The sequence below is a fragment of the Nyctereutes procyonoides genome, unplaced genomic scaffold, assembly GCF_905146905.1.
Source record: "Nyctereutes procyonoides isolate TBG_1078 unplaced genomic scaffold, NYPRO_anot_genome, whole genome shotgun sequence".
In the NCBI taxonomy this organism is placed as follows: Eukaryota; Metazoa; Chordata; class Mammalia; order Carnivora; family Canidae; genus Nyctereutes; species Nyctereutes procyonoides.
The window spans coordinates 16723879-16748671 of record NW_026575040.1 but is presented as its reverse complement, the minus strand read 5'-3'; the positions used below and the strand labels follow the sequence as shown (position 1 = coordinate 16748671).

At 35.5% G+C, this 24793-nt stretch overlaps 1 protein-coding gene and 1 pseudogene across 3 annotated transcripts in view; both read left to right on the top strand.

Moving 5' to 3' along the window:
- Positions 1-24158, top strand: part of MINDY2 (MINDY lysine 48 deubiquitinase 2) — a 76447-nt gene extending 52289 nt beyond the window's left edge. The window contains exons 7-9 of one of the 3 annotated variants that reach the window (XM_055319976.1): positions 13283-13456; positions 16271-16465; positions 20029-24158. In XM_055319976.1, the coding sequence (XP_055175951.1) occupies positions 13283-13456; positions 16271-16465; positions 20029-20154 (495 nt within the window). In that variant the 3' untranslated portion in view covers positions 20155-24158. The other 2 variants (XM_055319977.1, XM_055319978.1) reach the window with 2 other exon arrangements.
- LOC129506521 (U4 spliceosomal RNA) lies at positions 11638-11790 on the top strand (annotated as a pseudogene).
- Positions 24159-24793: the final 635 nt, after the last annotated feature.

Here is a 24793-nt window from a genome sequence, read left to right as displayed (position 1 = left end):
AAAAAATACCAATGTCTAAAGCCCACCACCAACTCAATTAAATCAGAATGTCTAGAGGTAGGACCGAAGCATCTATATTTTTTAAATGCTCCCCAGGTAATTTGAATGTACAGCTAGTGCTGAGGATCACTACTTTACCCACCTTCTTCTAGCTGAATGAGCCATGTTATTCTTACTTCACTTATGGATGAGTACCTAGTTACCAGTTTTCTTTTCATGTAAATATGCCTTCTTTCTCTAAATGAAAGTAAGCTGATTGAAGTCAGGAATCAGGGCTTCATATTTCCTTCAACACTTTAGTCAATGAATTGCACAAAGCAATGTAAAATAATGATTTATTTGCTTACATAAGAATACTCTAAGGACTGAGAAATATATGGAATTATTGAATCGCTATTTTATACACCTGAAACTAATGTAACACTGTATGTTAACTACATTGGAATTAAAATTAAAGAAAAAATATTTAATTAAAATACTCTAAAGCCCTAGCTCTCCTATTATATTAGTTATAGCAGAGGTTCATTTGTATTGTTCTCAAATTTGAGGTAGATGTGTGCTAGGTGCGGGCCCAGAGTCATCCATACTTTTCGGAAATTTAAAGCCCCAAAACCTCAGAATCAGAATTATTGCTACATAGTGTATATTTCTGAGTCATCTTGCCTTACCTGATCTCTTCAAAGTCCACACTTCATTCATTTAACAAATATTATTGAGCATGATTATGTCAGATATCTACTAAGCATGATTATGCTTAGGTTCTCAGCCAAGTACAAGGACTACAGTGTGAGCAAGGCAGCTTTGGTTCATTCCTACCATTTAAAGACCTCCTACACTGGCAAGAAACATGTTAAATAATTGCATAAATAGTTATTATTTCTATTGAGACACATTTTGCAAAGGATACATAAACATGCTGTGAGTGCTTTTATCAGTACTTAGAAACTAGTTAGGAATGTCAGGAAAGATTTTTGAGAAGTTAACATTTAAACTAAGACTTGAAAAATGAATCTTTTAGGAGTTTAATCAGTTAGCAAAAAAGAGGATTAACTAAGCAGATAGAACATCTGTGTGCAAAGGCCCTGAGAAGGGAAAGAATTTAACTCCTTAAGGAATTAAAAGAAGGCCCTCGTGGTTGAAGCATAGAAGAGGCCTGATATAAGACTAAAGAAATAGGCAACTGCCAGATCTTGTGGAGTCTTCAATTAAGAGGAGAAGGAGGAGGTCTCCTGATGGCCTAGGGTTCTTTTTGTTTTCTTTCTTTGTTTTGTTTTGTTTTGTTTTGTTTTGTTTTGTTTTGTTTGGCTCAGCAGGAGTGAGATAGTTCAATGGGAAAACATGGCTGTCATTGGTGGTTGTTAAGCAAGCTCCCCAGACTGAGCTGTAGACATCTTCTTTTCTGTCAAGGCCATATACCTGCCCAGAAGTCCTTTACTAGTCAGCTAGACATTTCCAGTGTTTCTATGCAGTTGGAGAAGGGGTATCTCTCCTCAAGCACTCTCCACCATGTGTCTATTTCTGGATGATGTATACATTTTTCTGAGATAATGATAACTGAGAGAATGCGTGCATTCTGCTATTTCTCTGCTTCCATGTTTTTCTCTGTAAACCTTATTTTGTGGCCAGTGTGTCTAAGATGATGTGTTATCTCCCTGCCCCCCTTGTACAACATTAAGGTGCTTTGGACTTTGGGGCAAGTGTGGATGTGGATTTAGTCAGAAGACTATTGCAGGAGGACAAGTAAGATGTTGCAGTGACTTGGACTAGGCTGATAAATGGAGAGTAGAAAGATTCCATAGAAACATTTAGGAGATACAATCACCCAGAGGTGATTAGGATGTGAAAACTAAGAAAGAATGGTTTCTGGGCTCTGAGCATGAAGAATTGGATGAATGGTGGTGCTCATTATTGACAGAGAGAACACTGAAGAGGAGAAGACAGCGTGAAGTCAGCCTTGGAGAGGTGCCTGGGTGGCTCAGTGATTGAGTATCTGCCTTTCACACAGGTTGTGATCCCGGGGTCCTGGGATTAAGTCCTGCATCGGACTCCCTACTAGGAGCCTGCTTTTCCCTCTGCCTATGTCTCTGCCTCTCTCTGTGTGTCTCTTATTAATAAATAAATAAAATATTTTTAAAAAGTCAGTGTTGCAACTGTTAGAGCTGCTTCTAAGGTATACCTCCAAGTGGAAGTGTTGGATAAATGTTCAAGACTGGAATAATTTTTTTAAAGATTTTATTTATTTATTCATAGACACACAGAGAGAGAGGCAGAGACACAGGCAGAGGGAGAAGCAGGCTCCATGCAGGGAGCCCAATGTGGGACTCGATCTCCGGTCCCCAGGATCACACCCCAGGCTGCAGGCGGCACCAAACCTCTGTGCCACCTGGGCTGCCCTAGACTGGAATAATTTTTGTGTATAAATGGTAGTTTAGGGAGAGGATGAGATTTACAAGGAAAATACAGAATGGGGAGAAAAGAAGGCTTAGGACAGAGATTTAAGGATCAACTAAAGGTGTATGAACTAGCAAAGGAGACTGAGAAAGAAAAGAAAAGGAAAATCTAAAGAAATGGTATCATGGTATCCCTATTGGCACAGGGAGAGAGTATTTCAAGAAGAATGGAGATCTTGGTTGGAAAATGCTGTTAAGAAGATGAGAAAGATGGGGCAGCCCCGGTGGTGCAGCGGTTTAGCGCGCCTGCAGCCCAGGGTGTGATCCTGGAGACCCAGGATCGAGTCCCACATCGGGCTCCCTGCATGGAGCCTGCTTCTCCCTCTGCCCGTGTCTCTGCCTCTCTCTCTCTCTCTCTCTGAATAAATAAATAAATAAATCTTTTTTTTTATTTTTTTTTTTATGATAGTCCACAGAGAGAAAGAGAGAGAGGCAGAGACACAGGCGGAGGGAGAAGCAGGCTCCATGCACCGGGAGCCTGACGTGGGATTCGATCCCGGGTCTCCAGGATCGCGCCCTGGGCCAAAGGCAGGCGCTAAACCGCTGCACCACCCAGGGATCCCAATAAATAAATCTTTGAAAAAAAAAAGAAGATGATGAGAAAGATGATAACACGGGCAGGGTGCAGAACATGATGCATATTTCATTGGTATCTTTTAGAGAATTGTGGCAGCAGAAAAAACTCAATTTGAATTGGTGAGGAAATGACTGGGATGTCAGGAACTAGAAACAGAGGATAGCTTGTTTGAAGCTGTCTGTGAGGGGTCAGACATAATGGCTCACAGCTGTGGTGGAGTATGGAATCCAGAGGGTTCCTTGTTTTCACTTTTTAATATGACAGACTTGATCATGTTTATTTTTTTTATAATTTTTTTTTAAATTTTATTTATTTATGATAGTCACAGAGAGAAAGAGAGAGGCAGAGACACAGGCAGAGGGAGAAGCAGGCTCCATGCACCGGGAGCCCGACGTGGGATTCGATCCCGGGTCTCCAGAATCGCGCCCTGGGCAGGCGCCAAACCGCTGCGCCACCCAGGGATCCCTGATCATGTTTAAATATTGAAGGACTCAATAGAGAGAGAAAGGTTGAAGATTCAAGAGAAAAGATAATTGATGATAGAAAGCTTCTAAGAAGGTGACTGAAAGGATAGTAATTTCACAGGTGAAGGGCATTAACCCTTGATTGAAAAAGGAGACCTCTTCATTGTAAAGAAGGGAAGGAATTAATTATGAGTACAGCTAATTTATAGATTTGGTGGCAAGAAGTAGAGAAAACTACTGTTTGAATGTTTCTAGTTTCTGTATTATTTGGTATATATATATTTTTAAAGATTTTTATTTATTTATTCCTGAGAGACACAGAGAAAGAGAAAGGCAGAGACATAGGCAGAGGGAGAAGCAGGCTCCATGCAGGGAGCCTGATGTGGAACCCGATCCCAGGTCTCCAGGATCACCCCTGGGGCTGAAGGTGGCGTTAAACCGCTGAGCCACCCGGCCTGTCCCTCTGTATTATTTGGAAGGCAATATCATTTAAAGATTGAGTAGTAGGTAAGTTTGGTAACAGATTTGAAGGAGGTAGCTTGAAGCAAACTTTACAGCAAGTAGGAGAAAGTTCTAATTAGAGAAATTAAGAAGGTAGTGTTGAAGATGGTAATTACCTCTTAGGAGGATGAACATACCTCTTATGTGATTTTTCTGTGGAAGTATTCATCAGGGTATAGGCATGGCAAAGGTAGCTAGCTTGTTATTCTAGGTTTGAGACTTTGTTAAGTGGATGTAATAAAGAATAGAAAACCAAAGGAGTTTAGGAACATCATTCTTTATTAAGGTCATCTATTTATAAAAGACATAAATGTCTTTATAAAAGACATAAATGAAAACAACTATCTTGGTGGCCAGTCACTAAGCAAGAAGAATGCTTACTTTCCCTTGTTTCCTGTAGTGACCACCAAACTGAAATAGTAACACTTTTTTGTTTTTTACTATGAAAAACTGCAAATCTAGAGAAAAGTAATGACACTAATTTAACGTCTGCCTATTATTTTCATCACTTTCAACAATTTTGATATTTATGTTTTCATCTATTTTTGTATTTTTGCTTATAGTTCAATATACATCTCTAAACAAGAACATTTTCCTTTCAAATCACAATACCATTACTACATCTCACAAATTTAAATATAATTCTTAATATCATCTAATACCTAAGTCATAGTCAAGTTTCCCATTTTGTCCTACAAATTGTTTTATATATGGTTTTTCAAACCAGGGTCTAATCAAGGAACATGCATTAAATTTGGTGAAGTAACTCCATTTTAATATGATCAAATCGTATGTTTTCCAGGGATCTTATGGGCCTGTGAACTATTTATTTATGCCCCATTATAATCCTCTCAGTCCTATTTCCTATGTTCCCATTAAACTATCTTTCCAATCCTGAGGGTCTATAAAAGAGACCCTGTTTTACATCTGGCACAGTACCTAATGTAATAATTTTCTTTTATAAGAACATTCTTTTTTGTTGTTGTTTTTAAGATTTTAAAATTTATTTTAGAGAAAGCACATGAGTGGGAGGAGGAGAGGGAGATGGAATGGGAGAGAGAATCTTTAGCAGACTCCCCACTGAGCAGCTAGAGGTGGTCACAGGCGGGCTTGATCTCACTACCTTGAGATCATGACCAGAGCTGAAACCAAGAGTCTGATGCTTAACCGACTGAGCCACCCAAGTGCCCCAATGAGTACATTCTTTCATAAGAGTCAGAGACACTTTGGGATCCCTGGGTGGCGCAGCGGTTTGGCGCCTGCCTTTGGCCCAGGGCGCGATCCTGGAGACCCGGGATCGAATCCCACATCAGGCTCCCGGTACATGGAGCCTGCTTCTCCCTCTGCCTGTGTCTCTGCCTCTCTCTCTCTGTGACTATCATAAATAAATAAAAATTAAAAAAAAAAAAAGAGTCAGAGACACTTTGCCTCCTCATTGACCGGTGCCTAATTAACTGATTTACAACAAAATCTATAACATTTCTTTGGTTGTTGATGTAAAGCTAGAAGCCCTAAAAGAATACTTAATAAAATGTAGTGAAGGCGTTTCTCCAACATGGTATCCATTTGCTTGGTAATGAAATAGGATATAAGATTGTGCGTTAGTTCTGTTAAACCTGTTCAGCATTAAAACTGTTATTCCCTACCACTAATTTCTGGGCTGTTAAGAGTTTCTGTAGTTCTTTATATATTTGAGCCCCAGGGAATCTGTAATCTAATAGGGATACAAGTAAGGAGAAACTATAAAGCTGCTTTTTCAAACCAGATATGACTACTTTTAATACTGCATTAGGTTTTCATAACATTTCACTTTTGAAGACTCCTGAGATTTTAGTGCCATTTTATGCATTCATATTTAATGATCACTTTATTTCCCATCTTCCTACTCTTGTGAACTCTTTGGAACACCTTTAGTATAAATACAGTTCATCCCACAGAATTCTAGATGTACTTTCAACAAAAAATAAATTTAATGTAGGGACAGAATACTTTCCACTACAGATAAATGGTGTCTATAACAAGGAGCCTATAATAAATTACGTAATGTTAAATTATATTATTTATATAAATAATGTTGATAAATTGATAATGTCATACATGTTTAGAACTATTGTTTTATTTGTGGGGCTTATCTTTATTATGATTTCCAGAAAGGATCTTTATGCTTTCTGATACCCATGTCATATATGCCATTATCACCCCAGGACCAACACCTACAAGGAGGAAGTCCATGTTGGCAGGACAAAGGATTACCTAGGAAAGGTCATCTCCAGTTTCTTTATTGGTTGTACTATTTCTTTAGGAACTTACTAAACTCTAATTTATGTGTAAAAATCTTTTTTCACTTAAAGTCTTTTGAAACTCTAGCAATGGGCACCTGGGTGGCTCAGTTGGTTAAGCATCTGCCTTTGGCTCCGGTCATGATCCCGGGGTACTGGGATTGAGTCTCACATGGGGCTCCCTGCTCAGCGAAGAGTCTGCTTCTCTCTCTCTCCTTCTGCCCCTCACCCCTGCTCAGGCGTGCTCACGCTCTGCCTCTCTCTCAATAAATAAGACTTTTTAAAAAATGAAACTCTAGAGATATATGAGTTATGAACTTTTATTTGACCAAAGGGGAGGTATACATGTGTCTGCTATAACGTTCTCCAGCACTCATCTTTGTTCTAACTCCTCTCTTTAGAAACTGAATAGAGGCAGAGGCAAATTCTCTATTAGGTTAGACTTTTTGATGACTTTCTATAAAGCACTGAAGATTGCAGATATTTCTAAAACCTGGACAAAGTATTCTCTCTACTGACTTTATGATTCCATCTTCATAGACTTTTTATTAGGCCTTCTGCCATCACAGAGTCACAATGGATGTGTTAGTCAAATTGACTTTTTTTCCCTGAATAATATCTACCAATCAACCTTACACTTCTCAACCATCTAACTTATGATGATCTATGGTTTTGACTGCACAGCCTCTCATATTTTCCCTAACCATAGATATTAGCTGACTTCCTGTTATTGGAAAGTCCTCTTATCCTTTTTAAATTTACCATGTACCACAAATGGTAAATTTTTGATTTACCATTACTAAACCCTGGACACATACCTGTGCCTTTTCTTCTCATTGCTAGCAAAATAATCAAATCCAGCTCTTATTAGTGATTTGTTGTAATAGCACCCTCTGTGAATCCTTTTTTAAATTCTTCATCTCTCATCTGTTCATCAGGAAGAAATTTATATGCCAATTTCTGCTGTCACTGATGTTACCTTGCTTCATGTGCTTCCACTTAATCTTGTACAATTAAGCCAAGCAGATCAGCTTGACAAATCTGTAATGAATACACAATCCTATGAAGATCAGTGCTTTTCATCAACATAACTAGATTAGGATCCAAAAGCAGCAGGAGGAGATCCTAGTGAGAGAGCAGCAGATGCTTTCAGGCCCATTCCTGTGGTTCCAGGTAGTGAGATGACTTTTTTATCCAGGCAGGAAATTTGAAAGTATAAAAATGAGTTGTAAATAAACTACCTTGTCAGTCTGTTTTTAGGAAAGACCTTGTAGGTCTATTTTGCTTATAATCTCATGATCATGACTGTTAGATTCATATATATATAATTCTGTATCTAAAATATATTACTCTATTTTATTCTCATGATTCTTTTCCATTCTCTAATACTTTCTGCTTGTCCTTTAGTAAGGTAAACTACAAATTCTTTGGACTCTGTGTAGATCACTTAGCTTCTAGAGCTTTGGTTCACATAATGATATCTGTAGCTCTTTTCCCATCGTGACACCCTTTTTTTGTTTGTTTTCATGACTGCTTCTTAATCATCTCTTATCTATGTCAGCCTTCCTCTCCATGTCATAACTGTTTCTTCTACCTCTTGGCTTTAATTACTCACATTTCTCTGGAGTATATTCAAAACCAGGGCTTTTGAGGTTGGCTTTTGTTTGTTTGCATTTTTACTTTACATTTAAGGATTAGAAGTGAAAAGTAGTTTAGAAAGAGATACAGTTCTAAATAAGTGCTATGGCCATATTTTTTTAAATTTTTTTTTATTATTTATTTATGATAGTCACACACACAGAGAGAGAGAGGGGGGCAGAGACATAGGCAGAGGGAGAAGCAGGCTCCATGCACCAGGAGCCCGACGTGGGATTCGATCCCGGGTCTCCAGGATCGCGCCCTGGGCCAAAGGCAGGCGCTAAATCGCTGCGCCACCCAGGGATCCCCGCTATGGCCATATTAATAAATCTGTTCTCTTTCCTCTTTGACTATTTTGGGATTTTTTCCACAGAAGCTATATTTAAGTAATAGTTCAATTATTTTAGTTTTTTTATCTAGTTATTTTTTTAAAAGATTTTATTTATTTATTCATGAGAGACACAGAAAGAGAGAGGCAGAGACATAGGCAGAGGAGAAGCAGGCTCCATGCAGGGAGCCTGATGTGGGACTTGATCCTGGGACTCCAGGATTACTCCCTGAACCAAAGGCAGACTCTCCCTGAGCCACCCAGGGTCCCTAATTCAGTTATTTTTAAAAGGTGGTTAATACATCAAACATTGTCACATTAAATGGGGTCGGGGTAAGGAGTGTAGAAACAGACTAACAAGTGATAGATTCCATAGTGGAGGCAGAAATTCATCTTTCTCTCCTAAATAGGAGGCAGGAAAAGGCAACAGATATAGAAACTGAAATAGGAAAAAAAAAAAAAAAGAAAGAAACTGAGATAGATTTAGGTGGTGTTCATGAATATAATATCTCCTATTCATTAAACGTTATGTGGCTTGCATTGTACTAAGCACTTAACATGCATTATCTCATTTAATTTTCACAGCTTCCCTATGAGGAGTGGATATTATTACTCTCACTTTACAACAGGCTGAAAAGTCTAAGTAACTTGCCAAACACCATTCAGTTTTTAAGCAGCTCTAATCTGACTTTCAAGCCCACACTCAACAGCTCTGCCTCTCTGGATGGATAAGAAAACTATTTGTAGATGAGAGAGATGCTTGTTAAACAGAAGTAAAGTTCATCTTCTAATTTATAAAATACCTTAGAAATTCTCTGAACTGCCTCTATATCACTTCATAATAAAGAAAAGAAAACTAAGATCCAATGACATTGTCATTTGAATCCAAGCTAATCAACCAGAAATACTTGGGCAGTGCTTTCCTCCATATTTAAAGGCTAGAAAAAAAATTAAATAAATAAATAAATAAATAAATAAATAAATAAATAAATAAATAAATAATAAAAAAATAAAGGCTAGAATTACATAATCTTTGTATACATCTGACAAGTTTTCTTCTATTTTATCAATTTAAAAATTGTGATGATATTGTCATGTATGTATTTATTTGAGAGACAGACCAAAGCAAGGGGGAGGGGGAAGAAGGAGAGGGAGATGCAGACTCCCCACTGAGCAAGGAGCCTGACACAAGACTCCATCCCAGGACCCCAGGCTGAGTGGAAGGTAGAAGCTTAACAGACTGAGCCACCCAGGTGCCCCTATCAGGGTATTTTAGATAGAATAGTTTTTCATTCTGTCTTTGGTGATCCAATTGCGTAGGTTATAAAAATTATCTAGTATCATTTATTATTTTCATATAATAAGTTCTATATATTTTATTAATAATATATGCATCCTGTATTAGTTATTTTTTTGAAATTAGTATTTATAGAAACTGGTAAGATTAGGAAGAAGATTCAAGGCTTAGAAAAGAATGCTTTTGCTACAGCAAAAGTGCTGGGATATAAAAGCAAGAGCCTTTTTTTTTTTTTTTTAAGATTTTACTTTTTATTCATGAGAGTTATAGAGGCAGAAACATAGGCAGTGGGAGAAGAAGCAGGCTCCCTGTAGGGAGCCTGATGTGGGACTCTATCCCAGGACCCCAGAATCACAACCTCAGCCAAAAGCAGCAGATGCTCAACCACTGAGCCACACAGGTGCCACAAAAGCAAGAGCAACTCTTGATGGTAATTTAATTATGGACTTTCAAGAACAAAGGGCCATATTAATACATACTTTGCTATTCTACAAAGCAATTATACAAAGGAACTGTTGAGTAATAACCAGCATTGTTGACAGGGGACTAGTTACAGACTGTTTTGATAAATGTCAAGATCTAAAAGAGGAAGAAATTGAGACTGGTGGTCCATGAGAAGACAGGTCAGCTATTTCAAGAAAGAAACACCATTTTTGTTAAACTTATATTCATATGCTACGGATGGTAACAGGTTTCAACAAAACCCTCCCAGAATTTACCTATTTTAAAGTGTCATTTGGAGAATAAGACTGATTTCTCTCCTAATAAGTAGCCACTCTAATATATGATTTACGTAAAATAAATTATAAAACCTAGATATTGTACAGTATAATGGTATATTAAAATGTACTCTGGTAAGTATAAATATAGAAAGGTCAGATCTATTCAGTGGAAAATTGGCTGGAAAGAACTTTTAGGGTCTTTTTTTTTTTTTTTTTAATTATTTAGGGCAAGGTAGACCCTGACTGGGTATTAAAAATGTGTTAGGTAACTGAATAAAACATGGCTCTGGTCCTCAAGGGGCTTGAAATACATTGAGACAGATAAGTAAATAGATAACTACAGTTTGATGTATAAAGTGCTGTGATAGTGATATGCTATGGAATAGCATAAAAAGGGTATCTAGTACAAACTAAGGAAAGATCATTACTTTCCATGATAGCATAGTCATGAGCATATCATAGGTATTTAAATAATAAATTGGAACCTACTTGATTTTTTAAAAATGAGATATCACCTCATAATTTTTGCTTACAGCAGTGTCTTTAAACTGTATACACCAAATGTTTTTCTTTATGAATACTTTTCATGTTGCTATAGTAATTTCAATGACCATATAAATTAATCAGTATCTACAGCTAACTTTTAGATGTAACTGGTAGTAGACAATAGGAAAGATTTCGTATTTTAGGAACAGCTGTGTTGCTGGACAGATAGTAAATGTTCAAAAATAATAATTAGTTTTTAAAGCTTCAGAGTTTATTCAGTGATTTCTTGTCATTATAAATGGCAAGATTTCATTCTTATGGCTGAGTAATATTCCATTTTACACACCCACACCCCGCAGCTTCTTTATCAGTGGATGGACATTTGGGCTCTTTCCATAATTTGGCTATTGTAGATAATGCTGCTGTAAACATTAGGGTGCGTGTATCCCTTCAAATCAGTGTTTTTGTATCCTTTGGGTAAATACCTAGTAGTGTTCAATTGCTGGGTCTTTTTTTTTTTTTTTTTTTTTTTTAATTTTTGAGCATCCTCTTTACTATTTTCCAGAGTGTCTGAATCGGTTTGCTTTCCCATCAACAGTATAAGAGAGTTCCCTTTCTCTGCATCCTTGCCAACATCTGTTGTTTCCTGTGTTGTTAATTTTAGCCATTCTTACAGGTGTCAGGTGATACCTCATCATAGTTTTGATTTGCATTTCCCTGTTGATGAGTGAGGTGGAGTATATTTTCATGTGTTTGTTAGCCATTTGTACTTCTGTGGAAAAATGTCTATTCCTGTCTCTGCGCATTTTTAAATTGGATTGTTTTTTGGATGTTGAGTTGTATAAGTTCATTATATATTATGGATACCTACCCTTTATCTGAAATGTCATTTATAAGCTTTGCGCAGTGGCAGTATCGTAGCCAATGAGGTTTATCCGAGGCGCGATTATTGCTAATTGAAATGTCATTTATATCTTCTCCTGTTCCAAATGTTGCTTTTAGTTTTCTTGTTTCCTTCACTTTGTGAAAGCTTTCTATCTTGATGAAGATCGTTTTTTGTTTCCCTTGCATCGGGACGCATATCTAGTAAGAAGTTGCAACAGCTGATGTCAAAGAGGTTACTGCCTGTGCACTCCTTTAGGACTTTGATGGTTTAACCTGTCTCCCATTTAGGTCTCTCATCTATTTTAAATTTATTTTTGTGTATGGTGTACAAAAGTGGTCTAGTTTCATTCTTCTGCATATTGCTGTCTGGTTTTCCCAACACTGTTTGTTGAAGACACTTTTTTTCCATTGGATATTCTTTTCTGCTTTGTTTAAGATTAGTTGACTATATAGCTGTGGTTCTATTCAATGATTTCTCTAATGCCACCACCAAACTCTCTAAAGAAATTTCTTATTCTTAATTATTAAGATTAATTGTGATGAGAGAACATGAGAAGCATGAATCCTGTGCAACAACAAATACTACATTAACAGTGGAAATCCTGAGCAAGTAAATGAAAGTCATATCCTTGGCAGATCTGAAAAAAAAATGGCTTAAAAACTTTAATGGTATCATAGGGACACTTTACATATGATTGGAATTAGAACTAATTCATATGAAAAATTAGAAGTCAGTACTAAATTCTGTGGTAGTGACTAAAAATATAAATTAATTCATTAATTGATTCAATAAATATTAGGCTTCAGCTTTATGATGTACGCTACACTAGGCCCAGACATAGATTTAAAAATAAAGTCTGGGAATGAGGCAGGGAAACACAGTCGTGGCACAGTGTGATTCAGTGCTACAATAGAAATAAGTACTTTGTAAGTACTCTTGGTGTTGAAAGAAGAGCAACTAATGGTGTGAGCAGAAAAAGAAAAAATCGATATGGATTGGATTAGTCATATATTTTTAACTTTTAATAAACAGGCAGTATGATATAATTTTATTGTGACTGTGTCTTGTTACTTGATATTTCATAAAACAGGAATATACTATACAAATTCCTTAAAAACCCTTTGAGGCTATTTATAGGTCATGTAGTAGTTGAGCCTGCCAGCAGCTTCTTACTTCTATAAATTTACAAATATATAAAATATATTTGTGAAAAATATACTTATAAAATATAAAATATTCCTATTTCAATATTTATAAACATATAAAATAATAAACTGTATTCAAAGCCAGGTAGACCTAATTCAGTGAACTTTGTCTACTATTTATTATATCTAACTAGTAGGAATAATTAATATGCTTTAAACATAAGATGATGGGGATCCCTGGGTGGCGCAGCGGTTTGGCGCCTGCCTTTGGCCCAGGGCGTGATCCTGGAGACCTGGGATCGAATCCCACATCGGGCTCCCGGTGCATGGAGCCTGCTTCTCCCTCTGCCTGTGTCTCTGCCTCTCTCTCTCTGTGTGACTATTATAAATAAATAAAAATTAAAAACAAAAAACAAAAAACAAAAAAAAATAAACATAAGATGATAAAATTTCCCTTAAGTATTAGCTAGTTTTGGTCAATTTAACAGTGCCTTTTCTTTCTTATTAAGGGTCTTCTGTATTTGCTGGTAACAGATCAGGGGTTTCTTACAGAAGAAAAAGTTGTTTGGGAAAGCCTACATAATGTGGATGGTGATGGAAATTTCTGCGACTCAGAATTTCATCTGCGGCCTCCTTCAGATCCTGAAACCGTATACAGAGGACAGCAAGATCAGATAGATCAGGTAAATTTGTCTTCATATCGTTTAAAATGCTCGTTCCTCTCAGGGTGCCTGGGTGGCTCAGTCAGTTAAATGTCTGACATCGACTCAGGTCATGATCTCAGGGTCCTGAAGTAAAGTCCACATGGTCTGCTTCTTCCTTTGCCCCTCCTTCTGCTCTTGCTCGCTCCTTCTCTCAAATAAATAAAACCTTTTTTAAAAAATTAAAAATAGGGGATCCTTGGGTGGCTCAGTGATTGAGCGCCTGCCTTCAGCCCAGGGCATGATCCTGGAGACCTGGGATCAAATCCCATGTGGGGCTCCCTGTATGGAGCCTGCTTCTCCCTCTGCCTATGTCTCTGCCTCTCTCTTTCTCTCTGACTCTCATGATGAATAAATAAAATCTTTAAAAAAAATTAAAACTAAAATGCTCATTCCTTTCAAATGTGAATTCAGTTATCCAAAACTTCTGAAATAAAGATTTATTGTGAAATATTCCTGACATTTCCTAAATCAGTAAGTGAGCATTTTACATTTGTACATTGATTATACACTTTGGTTCAGAAAGCCAGATTATATTGAACTGTGAAGGCCATGATACAGAGTTTGAATTTTATTTTAAATTTTAATAGGAAAGATATGGCAAGTGTTAAATGTGGAAGATGATCTACTTTACCATATTTATTTATTTGTTTGTTTATTTTTAAGTTTTTATTTATTTATTTGAGAGAGCGTGCACAGGCAAGGGGGAGGGGCAGAGGGAGAAGCAGACTCCTGGCTGGGCAGGAGCCTGATGTGGGGCTTGATCCCAGGATGCTGGGATCATGACCTGAGCCGAAGGAAGCCGCCTAACAGACTGAGCCACCCATGCACCCCTACTTTACCTTTTTTAAAGGCTACTATGTGAAAAATGCATAGGTATAAACAGACAACACAGGTGTTAGTAGAGACTAGCAATTCAAACAAGAGGTGATGATGGTTTAGCTATGGTGGCAGAGATGAGGTGAGCACAGATTAGAGTTCAATTTTGGCTAGTCAGAAAAAGTAGGAAAAGGAGAGGGTAAAAATGTTAGGTAGTTATTCCAAGCCTTAGAGTCCAGGGTAAGTAGACACTTAGAGCAAGAACTGCACTGATGAGTGGAATTCTCATTTAGATCTGAGACAGGTGAGATCTTTGTCCGCTACGGGTGGGCAGCCTTGGAGCCAGAAGTGTGTTTCTTATGAAAAGTGAAACAATGACATGACTTCTTCCACAACTGAGGCAGAAATGTGGTTATGTTGAAGAGTCGGCACATATTTCTAATGCTGATAACAATTTAAGTACATGGAGGCTGTTCATTTAGCCAATATTCATTGAGCAGCTGTGTTCCTGGCGTTATTAACAAGGTCCTCGGGAGGCAAAGATAAATCATTTAGTCCTGTCCTCAGGAGTTCTACAGTCTAACAGAGAGGCAAATATTTGACCAACTAATAATTATATGTTAAGTTTGATAGTGGCAGTTTGAATAGTAAGTTATGTGCGCACAGGAGAATACTTGAAAGTATACAAACAGCCATAATAATATGCTCATTTTCCTTCAGAAGCTTTATAGGGGCATTTAAAAATATATTACTTGAAAGAAATGTGCAAGATTTTTTTGACACTATATGTAAAAAATATCAGAACAGAAGGGATGAAAGTAAAGCAGTAGATTGCCACAGTAATAAAGTTGTAAGATGCTGAGAGAAATACAGTGTCTGTGGAAGTAGCAAGAAAAGAGTGAATATAAGACCATGGGACTTGGCAACGGGCAGTTTGAGGAAGTGAGGAGAAAAATTTGAAGGGCAAATTCGTCATGTTAGTAAGATATTCATGCTAGATAGTACAAAGTCTTCACAGGCAACAACCTTTTAGATATCCCCTGTAGGTAATTAAAATCTTCTCTTTTGAGTATAGGTTGGGGGAGATGCAGAGAGTAGTCAAGTTCCGTTCAGTACTAATTCTTAATGAATGTGTGTGAAATTAGATGATATAACTTTCAACCAACTGCATCACATTTTCTCATAGGATATAACTTGGGAGTGTTGGTGGAAGGAGGAGGTGGTTAAGTAATTGAATATCACTGAATGATGGGCAACTGTGTCATTGGCTTTAAAAATCATGGTTTAGAAGAACATTTAATAAATTATTTAATTATTTAATTATTTGGGAAATTCTTACAAATAAAAAAAGACTTATGACATTCAATGGAGGTTGGGAAATGTAGAATTGAGACAAAATAAAAAAATGTAAATAAGAAAGTAAATTGTAAATTACAGTAAATTGTAAATTACCATATCACTACACAAAGACAATTGATATATATCCATCTAGTTTTTTCTACATTCACATACAAATTCAAACACAATTTCTACAGATGTGTTTCTTTCATAAATATGGGGAAGTTTATTTTGTTTTGTTTATTTTTAAAGTAGGCTCTATGCCCAACATGCGACTTGAACTCATGACCTCAAAATCAAGAGTTGCATGCTCCACAGAGCCAGCCGGGTGCCCCTTCGGGGCATTTTGTGAAGGGTTTTTATTTTGTTTTTATTGGGGGGTTGTTTTTAAAGCTTTCTTGAATGCCTTATATACTGGTTCTAGAAATAATTTTAAATGAATTCCAAGAATATTGAGAACAATGGCAGCATCACTGAAATTATAGCTCTCAGAAATACTTAGGTAACTTTAATTTTTGTATTTAAACTCTGATATGTTTTTTAAAAGCCTTTCTCATAGTTTTGTAGGTATAACCTCTATACTTATCAGTTCTTGAGTAAAATCTCATAGCTAAAGATGGTTATAACTTAATTTCTTAGGACTATCTTATGGCATTATCTCTACAACAAGAACAGCAGAGCCAAGAGATCAATTGGGAACAAATACCTGAAGGAATCAGTGATTTGGAACTAGCAAAGAAACTCCAAGAAGAGGAGGATAGACGGGCTTCTCAATATTATCAGGAACAGGAACAAGCAGCAGCTGCTGCTGCTTCTGCTTCTACACAGGCCCAGGTAAAAACTAGTGTTCTGATTCTTAAATATAATGATCACTTTAGCAACAAATTTGTGCTGAGATAAATATTTTTTAGTTTTTTTTTTTTGAGATAAATATTTTTAAATTAGGTATTGACTCTTCAGTTAAGTTAGCATTTTAACACCCATGGGTTTTGTGACATTGTTATAAGTTTGTGATTATCTTAATATATTTCTCATTTAGTGAAATTATTTTTCCTGAGTTTCTGATGGCAAGATTTTTCAGTTTTGTTTTTTGTTTTGTTTTGTTTTGTTTTTTAAGTAGGCTCCACGCCCAGTGTGGAGCCCAACGCGGGGCTTGAACTCACGACCCTGAGATCAGGACCTGAGCTGAGATCAAGAGTCGAACGCTTAACCGACTGAGCCACCCAGGCGCCCCTTCAGTTGTTTCTTTTTTTTTTTTTAATTTTAATTCCAGTGTAGTTAACATACAGTGTTATATTAGTTTCAGGTGTACAACGTAGTGATTTAACGATGCTATACATTACTCAGTGCTTGTCAAGCTAAATGTACTTTTAACCCCCTTCACCTATTCTCCCCATTCCCCACTCCCATCCACCTCCCCTCTGGGAAGCATTTGTCTGTTCTCTATAGTTAAGAGTCTGTTTTTTGGTTTGTCTCTTTTTTCCTTCTTTGTTCACTTAGTGTTGTTTCTTAAATTCCATGTATGAATGAAATCATACAGTATTTGTCTTTCTCTGACTAGTTTGTCTCACTTAGCATTATACTCTCTAGCTCCATCCATGTTGTTGCAAATGGCAAGGTTTCATTCTTTTTCATGACTGAATAATATTCCATTGTATATATACCACATATTCTTTATCTGTTCATCTATTAATGGACACTTAGGTTGCTTCCATAATTTGGCTATTGTAAATAATGCTTCAGTAAACATAGGGGTGCATGTATCCCTTTGAATTAATATTTTGTATTCTTTGGGTAAATACCCAGTAGTGTAATGGCTGGTCAAAGAGTAGTTCTGTTTTTAATTTTTTGAGGAACCTCCATACTGTTTTCCAGAGTAGCTGTACCAGTTTGCATTCCCACCAGTGCATAAATGTTCCTTTTCCTCCACATCCTCACCAACACTTACTGTTTCTTAATGTTTTTGAATTTAGCCATTCTATCAGATGTAAGGTGGTATCTCATTGTGGTTTTGATTTGCGTTTCCCTGATGAGTGATGTTGAGCATCTTTACATGTGTCTGATGGACTTCTGTATGTCTTCTTTGGAGAAATAATCTTTAATTATTTTATTTTAAAAATTTTTTATTTACTTGAGGGAGAGACAGGGAGTGAGCAGTAGGGAGAGGGAGAGAGAATCTAAAGAGAATCTGCCTTGAGTGCAGAGCCAGACATGGGGCTCAATCCCACAATTGTGAGACCACGACCCAAGCTGAAATCAAGAGTTGGACACCCAACCGACTTAGCCACCCAGGCACCTCTTATGCCCATTTTTAAATTGGCTTGTTTCCTTGGTGTTAAGTTCTTTATATATTTTAGATACTAACCCTTTATCAGATATGTCATTTACAAATATCTTTTCACATTCAGTAAGTTGTCTTTTAGTTTTATTGTTTCCTTTGCTGTGCAGAAGCTTTTGATGTAATTCCAATAGCTTATTTTTGCTTTTGTTTCCCTTGCCTCAGGAGACATATGCAGAAAGATGTTAATATGGCTAATGTCAAAGAAATTACTGCCTCTGCTCTCTTCTAATATTTTTATGTTTTCAGGTCTCTCATTTAGGTCCTTAATCTGTTTTTTTTTATTTTTATGTATGGTGTAAGAAAGTGGTCCAGTTTCATTCTTTTGCATAGCTGTCCAGTTTTCCCAACACTATTTGTTGAAAAGACTTTTTCCTGTTGCATATTCTTTCCTCCTTTGTCAAAGATTAGTTGACCATGTAACTGTAGGTGTATTTCTGGATTTTCTTTTCTATTCCATTGATGTATGTGTCTGTTATTATATCAGTATCATACTGTTGTTTTTTTATTTAAGTAATTTCCACACCAAACATGGGACTCAAACTCATGACCCTGAGATCAAGAGTGGCACACTCTTCTGACTGAGCAGCCAGGTGCCCCAGTATCATACTGCTGTGATTATTACAACTCTGTAATATAACTTTGAGTCTGGAATTATGAGACCTCCAGTTTTATTTTTCTTTTTCAAGATTGCTTTGGCTATTACAGGTCTTTTGTGGTTTCATACAAATTTTAGGATTGTTTGTTCTAGGTCTGTGAAAAATGCTGTTGGAATTTTGATAGGGATTGTATTAAAATCTGTAGATTGCTCTGGGTAGTATAGACATGTTATTAATATTTGTTCTTCCAATCCATAAGCATGGAATATCTTTCCATTTCTTTGTGTTATCTTCAATTTCTTTCATGAGTGCTTTATAGTTTTCAGAGTACAGATCTTTCATCTCTTTGGTTAAATTTATGCCTAAGTATTTTATTATTTTTGGTGCAATTCAATGAAATGTATTTTTTAAATTGTTAATAGCTCCAAAGAATATAAACCAATGGGAACAAAGTCTTTTGTAATAATTAGAGGGGAGTATGAGGTACTGCTAGTAAGAATGTAGACTTCAGAGCCAGATAGACATGGATTGCATTTTCTGCTTCTGTCTTCCCGTTCCTGTCTCCCCATACTAGTTGCTGCACCTTGGACAAAGTCCTTTACCTCTCTTAGCCCCATTTTCCCTATCTTGAAAATAAAAGATAATGCTTAACTCTCAGATTTGTGGGTAAGAATAAATAATGTTAGTACTTAAACCCAATGTCTGACATGTACTAAGTATTCAACAAAGATTATTATTAGCACCTTTCCATTTTCCCTAGTTAAAAGTATTAAGTTCTAAAAATGTGGCTTTAAATGGGTTTCTTTTTATTGAATGAAAAAAATATTTCCCTTCTTTCATGTTTAACTGTACTATGCCAGAACGGTTCCTTTGACTCGGGAATATAATAAAGTAAGATGCGCTTTAAGGTCCAACAAAACATTATACATAGAGGTCTCCATTAAACTAAGTATTTCTAGTTCTAGTTCAAACATGGACTATTCCAAGCTTAAAAGTTAAAACCTACCATGGTAGTGGAAACCTAGCTTTTCACTAAAAACATGCTCTTATTTCACAAAATACACTTACTTCACACTTGAAGTTCTCAGGATTTTCTTTTTTCTCCTTTAAAATTTGTTTATTATAGTATTTAATGAGGACTTAGAGAACTTAATTTACCAAAAGTTGTCACCTTCTTTTACATATTCTAAACTTTAACATAAATATTTCTTGAATTTGAGGCTTCAGGGAATATAATCCTACATATTGTTTGAAATTTCATTTACTTAGAATAATGGATACATATATCTATCCAAAATGACAGAGGCAGTTACTCAGATACCATGTAACATAACAAGTCTGTGTACAAATAACTTTTTCATTAATGATTCCTTTCACTCTTGTGGTTTTTCCTTCTAGATAACTATGATTAAGCACCTTAGAAAGTTGAGGTAATTTCTTCCTGTTTATTTTTCTTAAAGCAAAGCCAGCCAGCACAAGCCTCTCCAAGTAGAAGACAACCTGGGAATAGTGAACGTAAACGAAAGGAACCTCGAGAAAAAGATAAAGAGAAAGAAAAGGACAAAAATAGCTGTGTCATTTTGTAACAAGTGTTGGATTCTGTTGGATGCATCTATATGTCTTGAGAAACAAAACCACAGGAGGAAAGGAAGAAAAACCGATAAATACCGTCTGTGCCTGATTTCCCAATGGATTTTGTTCATGTTTTTCAGGGGAAAGGTTGTTACTTAGTTACAATCAGACTTTTTCAAGTCACACAGTACACTCTTTATGAGCTGGAGTTTCATGTTACAAGTTGGAAATGCTGTGTGTTTTCATTCATGAAAAATACTTCACTTGTAGCCAAATAAGCAAATCACAGCAAATTTTGTGTCATAGTGACATTCATAACTCATATCAGTTAGTAAGCTATTTTATCTTCTGTTCTAACAATGAATGGAGGTAACTTATTTCGTCTGATTCCTTCCTGAAATCTAAATATTAGCACAATAGTTTCTGAAATTAATTTTTACAATGTTAAATTATGATCTAATCCAAGAGAAACCAGGGGTTTAATATAGGGATGTAAAAAGAGAGAAAAAAAATACAACACAAACAAAAGAACCATGACAAAAAATAACAGAAATAAATAACCCTTAATCCTATATTGGACTAGTTCAGCCCTTGAACAGCTTTACCTTTCTTTAGGAATGTACATTTTAGATATTATCTTGAGAACTGATAATGGAGCTTGGGTTTAATTTAGATAGAAAAAAATAATTTGTATTTCTTTTCCAATAGCAAAAAATTGCATAACACTAATACTCATAGTCTATCAAAATCAGATATTAATAACTTTGTAGTGTTGTGAAATTTTGAGGAATTTTGAAATATTTAATATAGGTAACTTGTACTACAGTTACTACTTATTGACAGTGTGAGAACTGAGTATAGGAAGGAAACCACAGTGGATGCTAGGCCTTGTAAATACGGGATGTAGAAAAGCAGATAGTTCAATGTCTACCTTTTTCTAGAATTACCTTGAACCTTAAAATTTAAATCATGTTTATTTGCTGGAAAATTAAGTATACTTACTAAAGCCAACAAAAAAAAAGCACATTTCTGAAAGGAATTTAGAAATAATTTCTGAGTCTAGTGAAAAAGCATTAATAAAAATCTGTTTGAAAATAGATAAGAATTGGGAGAAATTTATGTAAAAGCAATCAGATTTTTTTTTAACTTATAGGAACCAACCAAATAGACCTATAACATCTTGCAGTGTTTATAGGATTCAAAAAGAATATTTATTGAACTTTATTATGAGGCAACACATATTTTCCTGTATTTCTACTATCCTTAATAGTCCTTTTTATATGCTTTATATTTAAAAGTTTGTTTTAGTCATTTTTGAAAAGACTATTGCTGCTGCAAGTAGTTATGTGATTTACATTCTAAGCCTCAGTAAATTTGTTTAAGAGCATCTTAATCTAACCTGAGCATCGACTTGGAGAATGTTCTTGGGGTCTAGGATGACAATAGACTACAAAAAAAATGTGGTCTAGATTTCTTAAGCTATGTCCTTAACATTCTCCATGATCCAAGACCATTTATAGGATGAGTCTATATGTAAAAATAAAAAGTAAAGTCTTATTTATGGAAGGAATTATTCTAAGGGAAAAATCCAGGGTCAAGCTTTATGTCATGTCCTTCTGTATTGCATGTCTGGTTATGTTATACCATTTGTTTATCCCTTCAGATTTCCTATGCTAGCATGATAAATCATCATCAGAGAACCTGTTTGGGGTATAAAACTTTGGTACAAAATATTTGGTGAGTCTTTAATTTAATAATCAGATGTTCTACAGAATTCTCTGTTGGCTCAAGCAAGTTGACCTTAGTCCAAGTTTTCTCTTGATATCACTCTGTTGGTTGAAGGAGGAAACTCAAACCTCAGCATTTGTTTTTCCTAGAACAGATAGTAGGGACAATGCATTATATTATAATATGAAAAGGCAAAACAGTAAATCCTGAGAAATTTTAAAAAGCATATTTGAGGCATATTTTCCATAATTATATACTTATCTATTTATTACCCTTGAAAAAATATGTGTAAAAGTTATTCTGTTATTTGTTACTATCTTCTTAATTTGTTCCAAAGATAATACTGCCATTCTGCATTCCCTCTGGAAGAAAAATAAAACTCACTCAAAACCAGCAGTGCTGCTATCAGATAAGTAGATGTCAATGTATACTTATATAAAAATAACTAAAAAACATAATGTGTTGTTAATTCAACCTTTTTTCTATGTAATATTTCCAAGTCAGACTTTCTTACATTCCTGGAGTTCAGTTTGATATACCAAGAGTAATAATGATAAAATGTTTGATTACTGTGAGGAAAAAAATTAAATGTTCAGTCCTATTAAAACAAATTTCTTGGAGATACTGATTTCCCATCCTTGAAGATTAGAGAGTTATTGTGTCTTTATTTTCTTATATTTTGCTCAAGGCAACAAATTACATATTCAGACATTTCATTGGTGGTTTGGGTACATGGAATTTGAAAGTGGTATATTCAAGTCTTTCATTCACAGTGTTTTGTAGTACTTGAAAACTGTTACATGAACTGCTTGAGCAGAAGGTGGAACTTAAACATTTTTGTTGTTAATATTTATAGGCTAGATTAAGGACACATTTGCATCAACCAATCACTGTTAGAGCTAGCAAAAGCGACATGAATGTGAATGGATATGGTCGCTGTACTTTCTTGTACTTTATAAAGGCTATCTCTTAAGTTTAGTGACCAGTCTTCGTTAGCAATATGAAAATTGTCCTCATGTGTATCCCACTGAATCAACAATGCTGTGATTTACAATAGGTTATCAACATTTAAAAGTACTTGTGTGCCTGTTTGTATGTGTGTGTGTATCTGTTCTTCTGAAGCAAGGATCCACGACTTCTATTGTCAAAGCAATCTGGGAACTTTCCCTCAAATTTAAGAATTATCACTTAAAAAAATACACACACACACACACACATACATACACCAAGCAGTCTGAAGCAGCTAAAATTGGCATTGGCTGCTTCCTGTAATATGCTGGTCCAGTGTGCTTAGGTGAAGTAACTTCTTCCATGTTTCAAGGTGTCAGCTTAGCAGTCGAATGAGGCATAGATTTAAGTTTAGGATTAAGTTTTGGAATATATTTTTTTAGTGTCTCATATTTCTAGTATTTGACTACTTATCCCATATTATGTTTCAAATTCTTCCGCATACTTCTTGATCTTAGCTTAATTAAGCAAGTTAATAACAGGTTAGTTGACTGAACCCAACATTAACCATTTTGTACTTGCACAAAACCTTAATACTTTACTGAATTATCAGCTCAGGTCACTAAGTGAGACCTTGAGAGGAAGGAGGACTAGAAGTCAGATAGATATTTAAAGAAGGAATTGTTGTAGTCCATATATTAATGGTAATGTCCTGCTGGAGAAATATTCAAGGCAAGAATTACTAGAACTGTCCTCAAACTCATTTATTTAAAAAAAAAATCTTTTAAGCAAAAAAAGTAAATTGATTACATTTTACTTAATTTCCTATTAAATATACTAGTTATTTTAAAATATGGAAAATTTAGTTTGATAAAGTAACATGGAAGTATTAAAGACAGTACATAGTTTGTATTTTAAGAAAATACAAATATGGAAATGTGGAAGTCTGAACTGTTTTAAGTCTAAAAATCTGGCTTTCATCTTTCCAGGGGCAAATTTTCTGTGCCTCAGTTTATTCTAAACATGTAAAAGATGTGCATTTTTTAGTGCTTTAAACTCCTGAATAAAGGGCATAGTAAAAACTCAGAATATTACTTAAATAATCATAAACCTTATAGTTTCTGTTCTTGAGTGTGCAGATCTTTTTCCCAATGACAATATTTCTTAAAATCAGCTTTTTTTAATGCTGTTAAAATGTGTAGAATTATCTTGTCTTTGAGTATGGTATCATCTGTTCCCAAAATGTATTTTGTGGTTGCTTTTGTGTTTTGTGGACTGTAAGATCAAAATCAAGAGTATTTTGAGAGTATAAGAAGCATTAAAAGTCTATTTTTTTCCAATATCTTTCATATATCTAAATACTTAGATTCTCTTTGCCTTTTTCTCCATGGAACAAAGTACAGTGGTATCAGGTTACTAATTGCATATATGTAAACTGGTGCACGGATGGAATTCATTTAGGTCTGTCAAGTACTGTCATATTTAGTAGGACTATTTGAATTATTTGTTTTTTAGTATAAAATGTTATTTGGTAATGTGCAGATAAATTCCTTTTAGAAAGTGACAGAAAATCAGAATTCTTAGGTTCTCTGGGAATATAGTGGGTTTTTGTTTTTTGGGTTGTTTTTTTTTTTCCTGATACACAATACTTCTGTAGCTACTGAGAAAATCTTACAAAGAACTGAGGTTACTTGCCTCAGGTAACACTTTAAAACAAACTAAAGTTTAAAATTGAAGGCATCTTGGCCAAAATAATTACAAAAGAGAAATAATCTGAAGGACAGATTGCAGGACCCAGGTCATTTTAACTTCTTTTGAAGATCTAAATTTTAATTCACATGTCTGTTACTTAATGCCAGTGTCTCTGCTGTTAGAAATCAGAGTTTAATATATTGTGAATATGCATATGTATTTTCACATAAACTAGTTTCTAATTTCACTTTTCTAATCTAAAAAAAAAAAAACTCAAAAACTTGG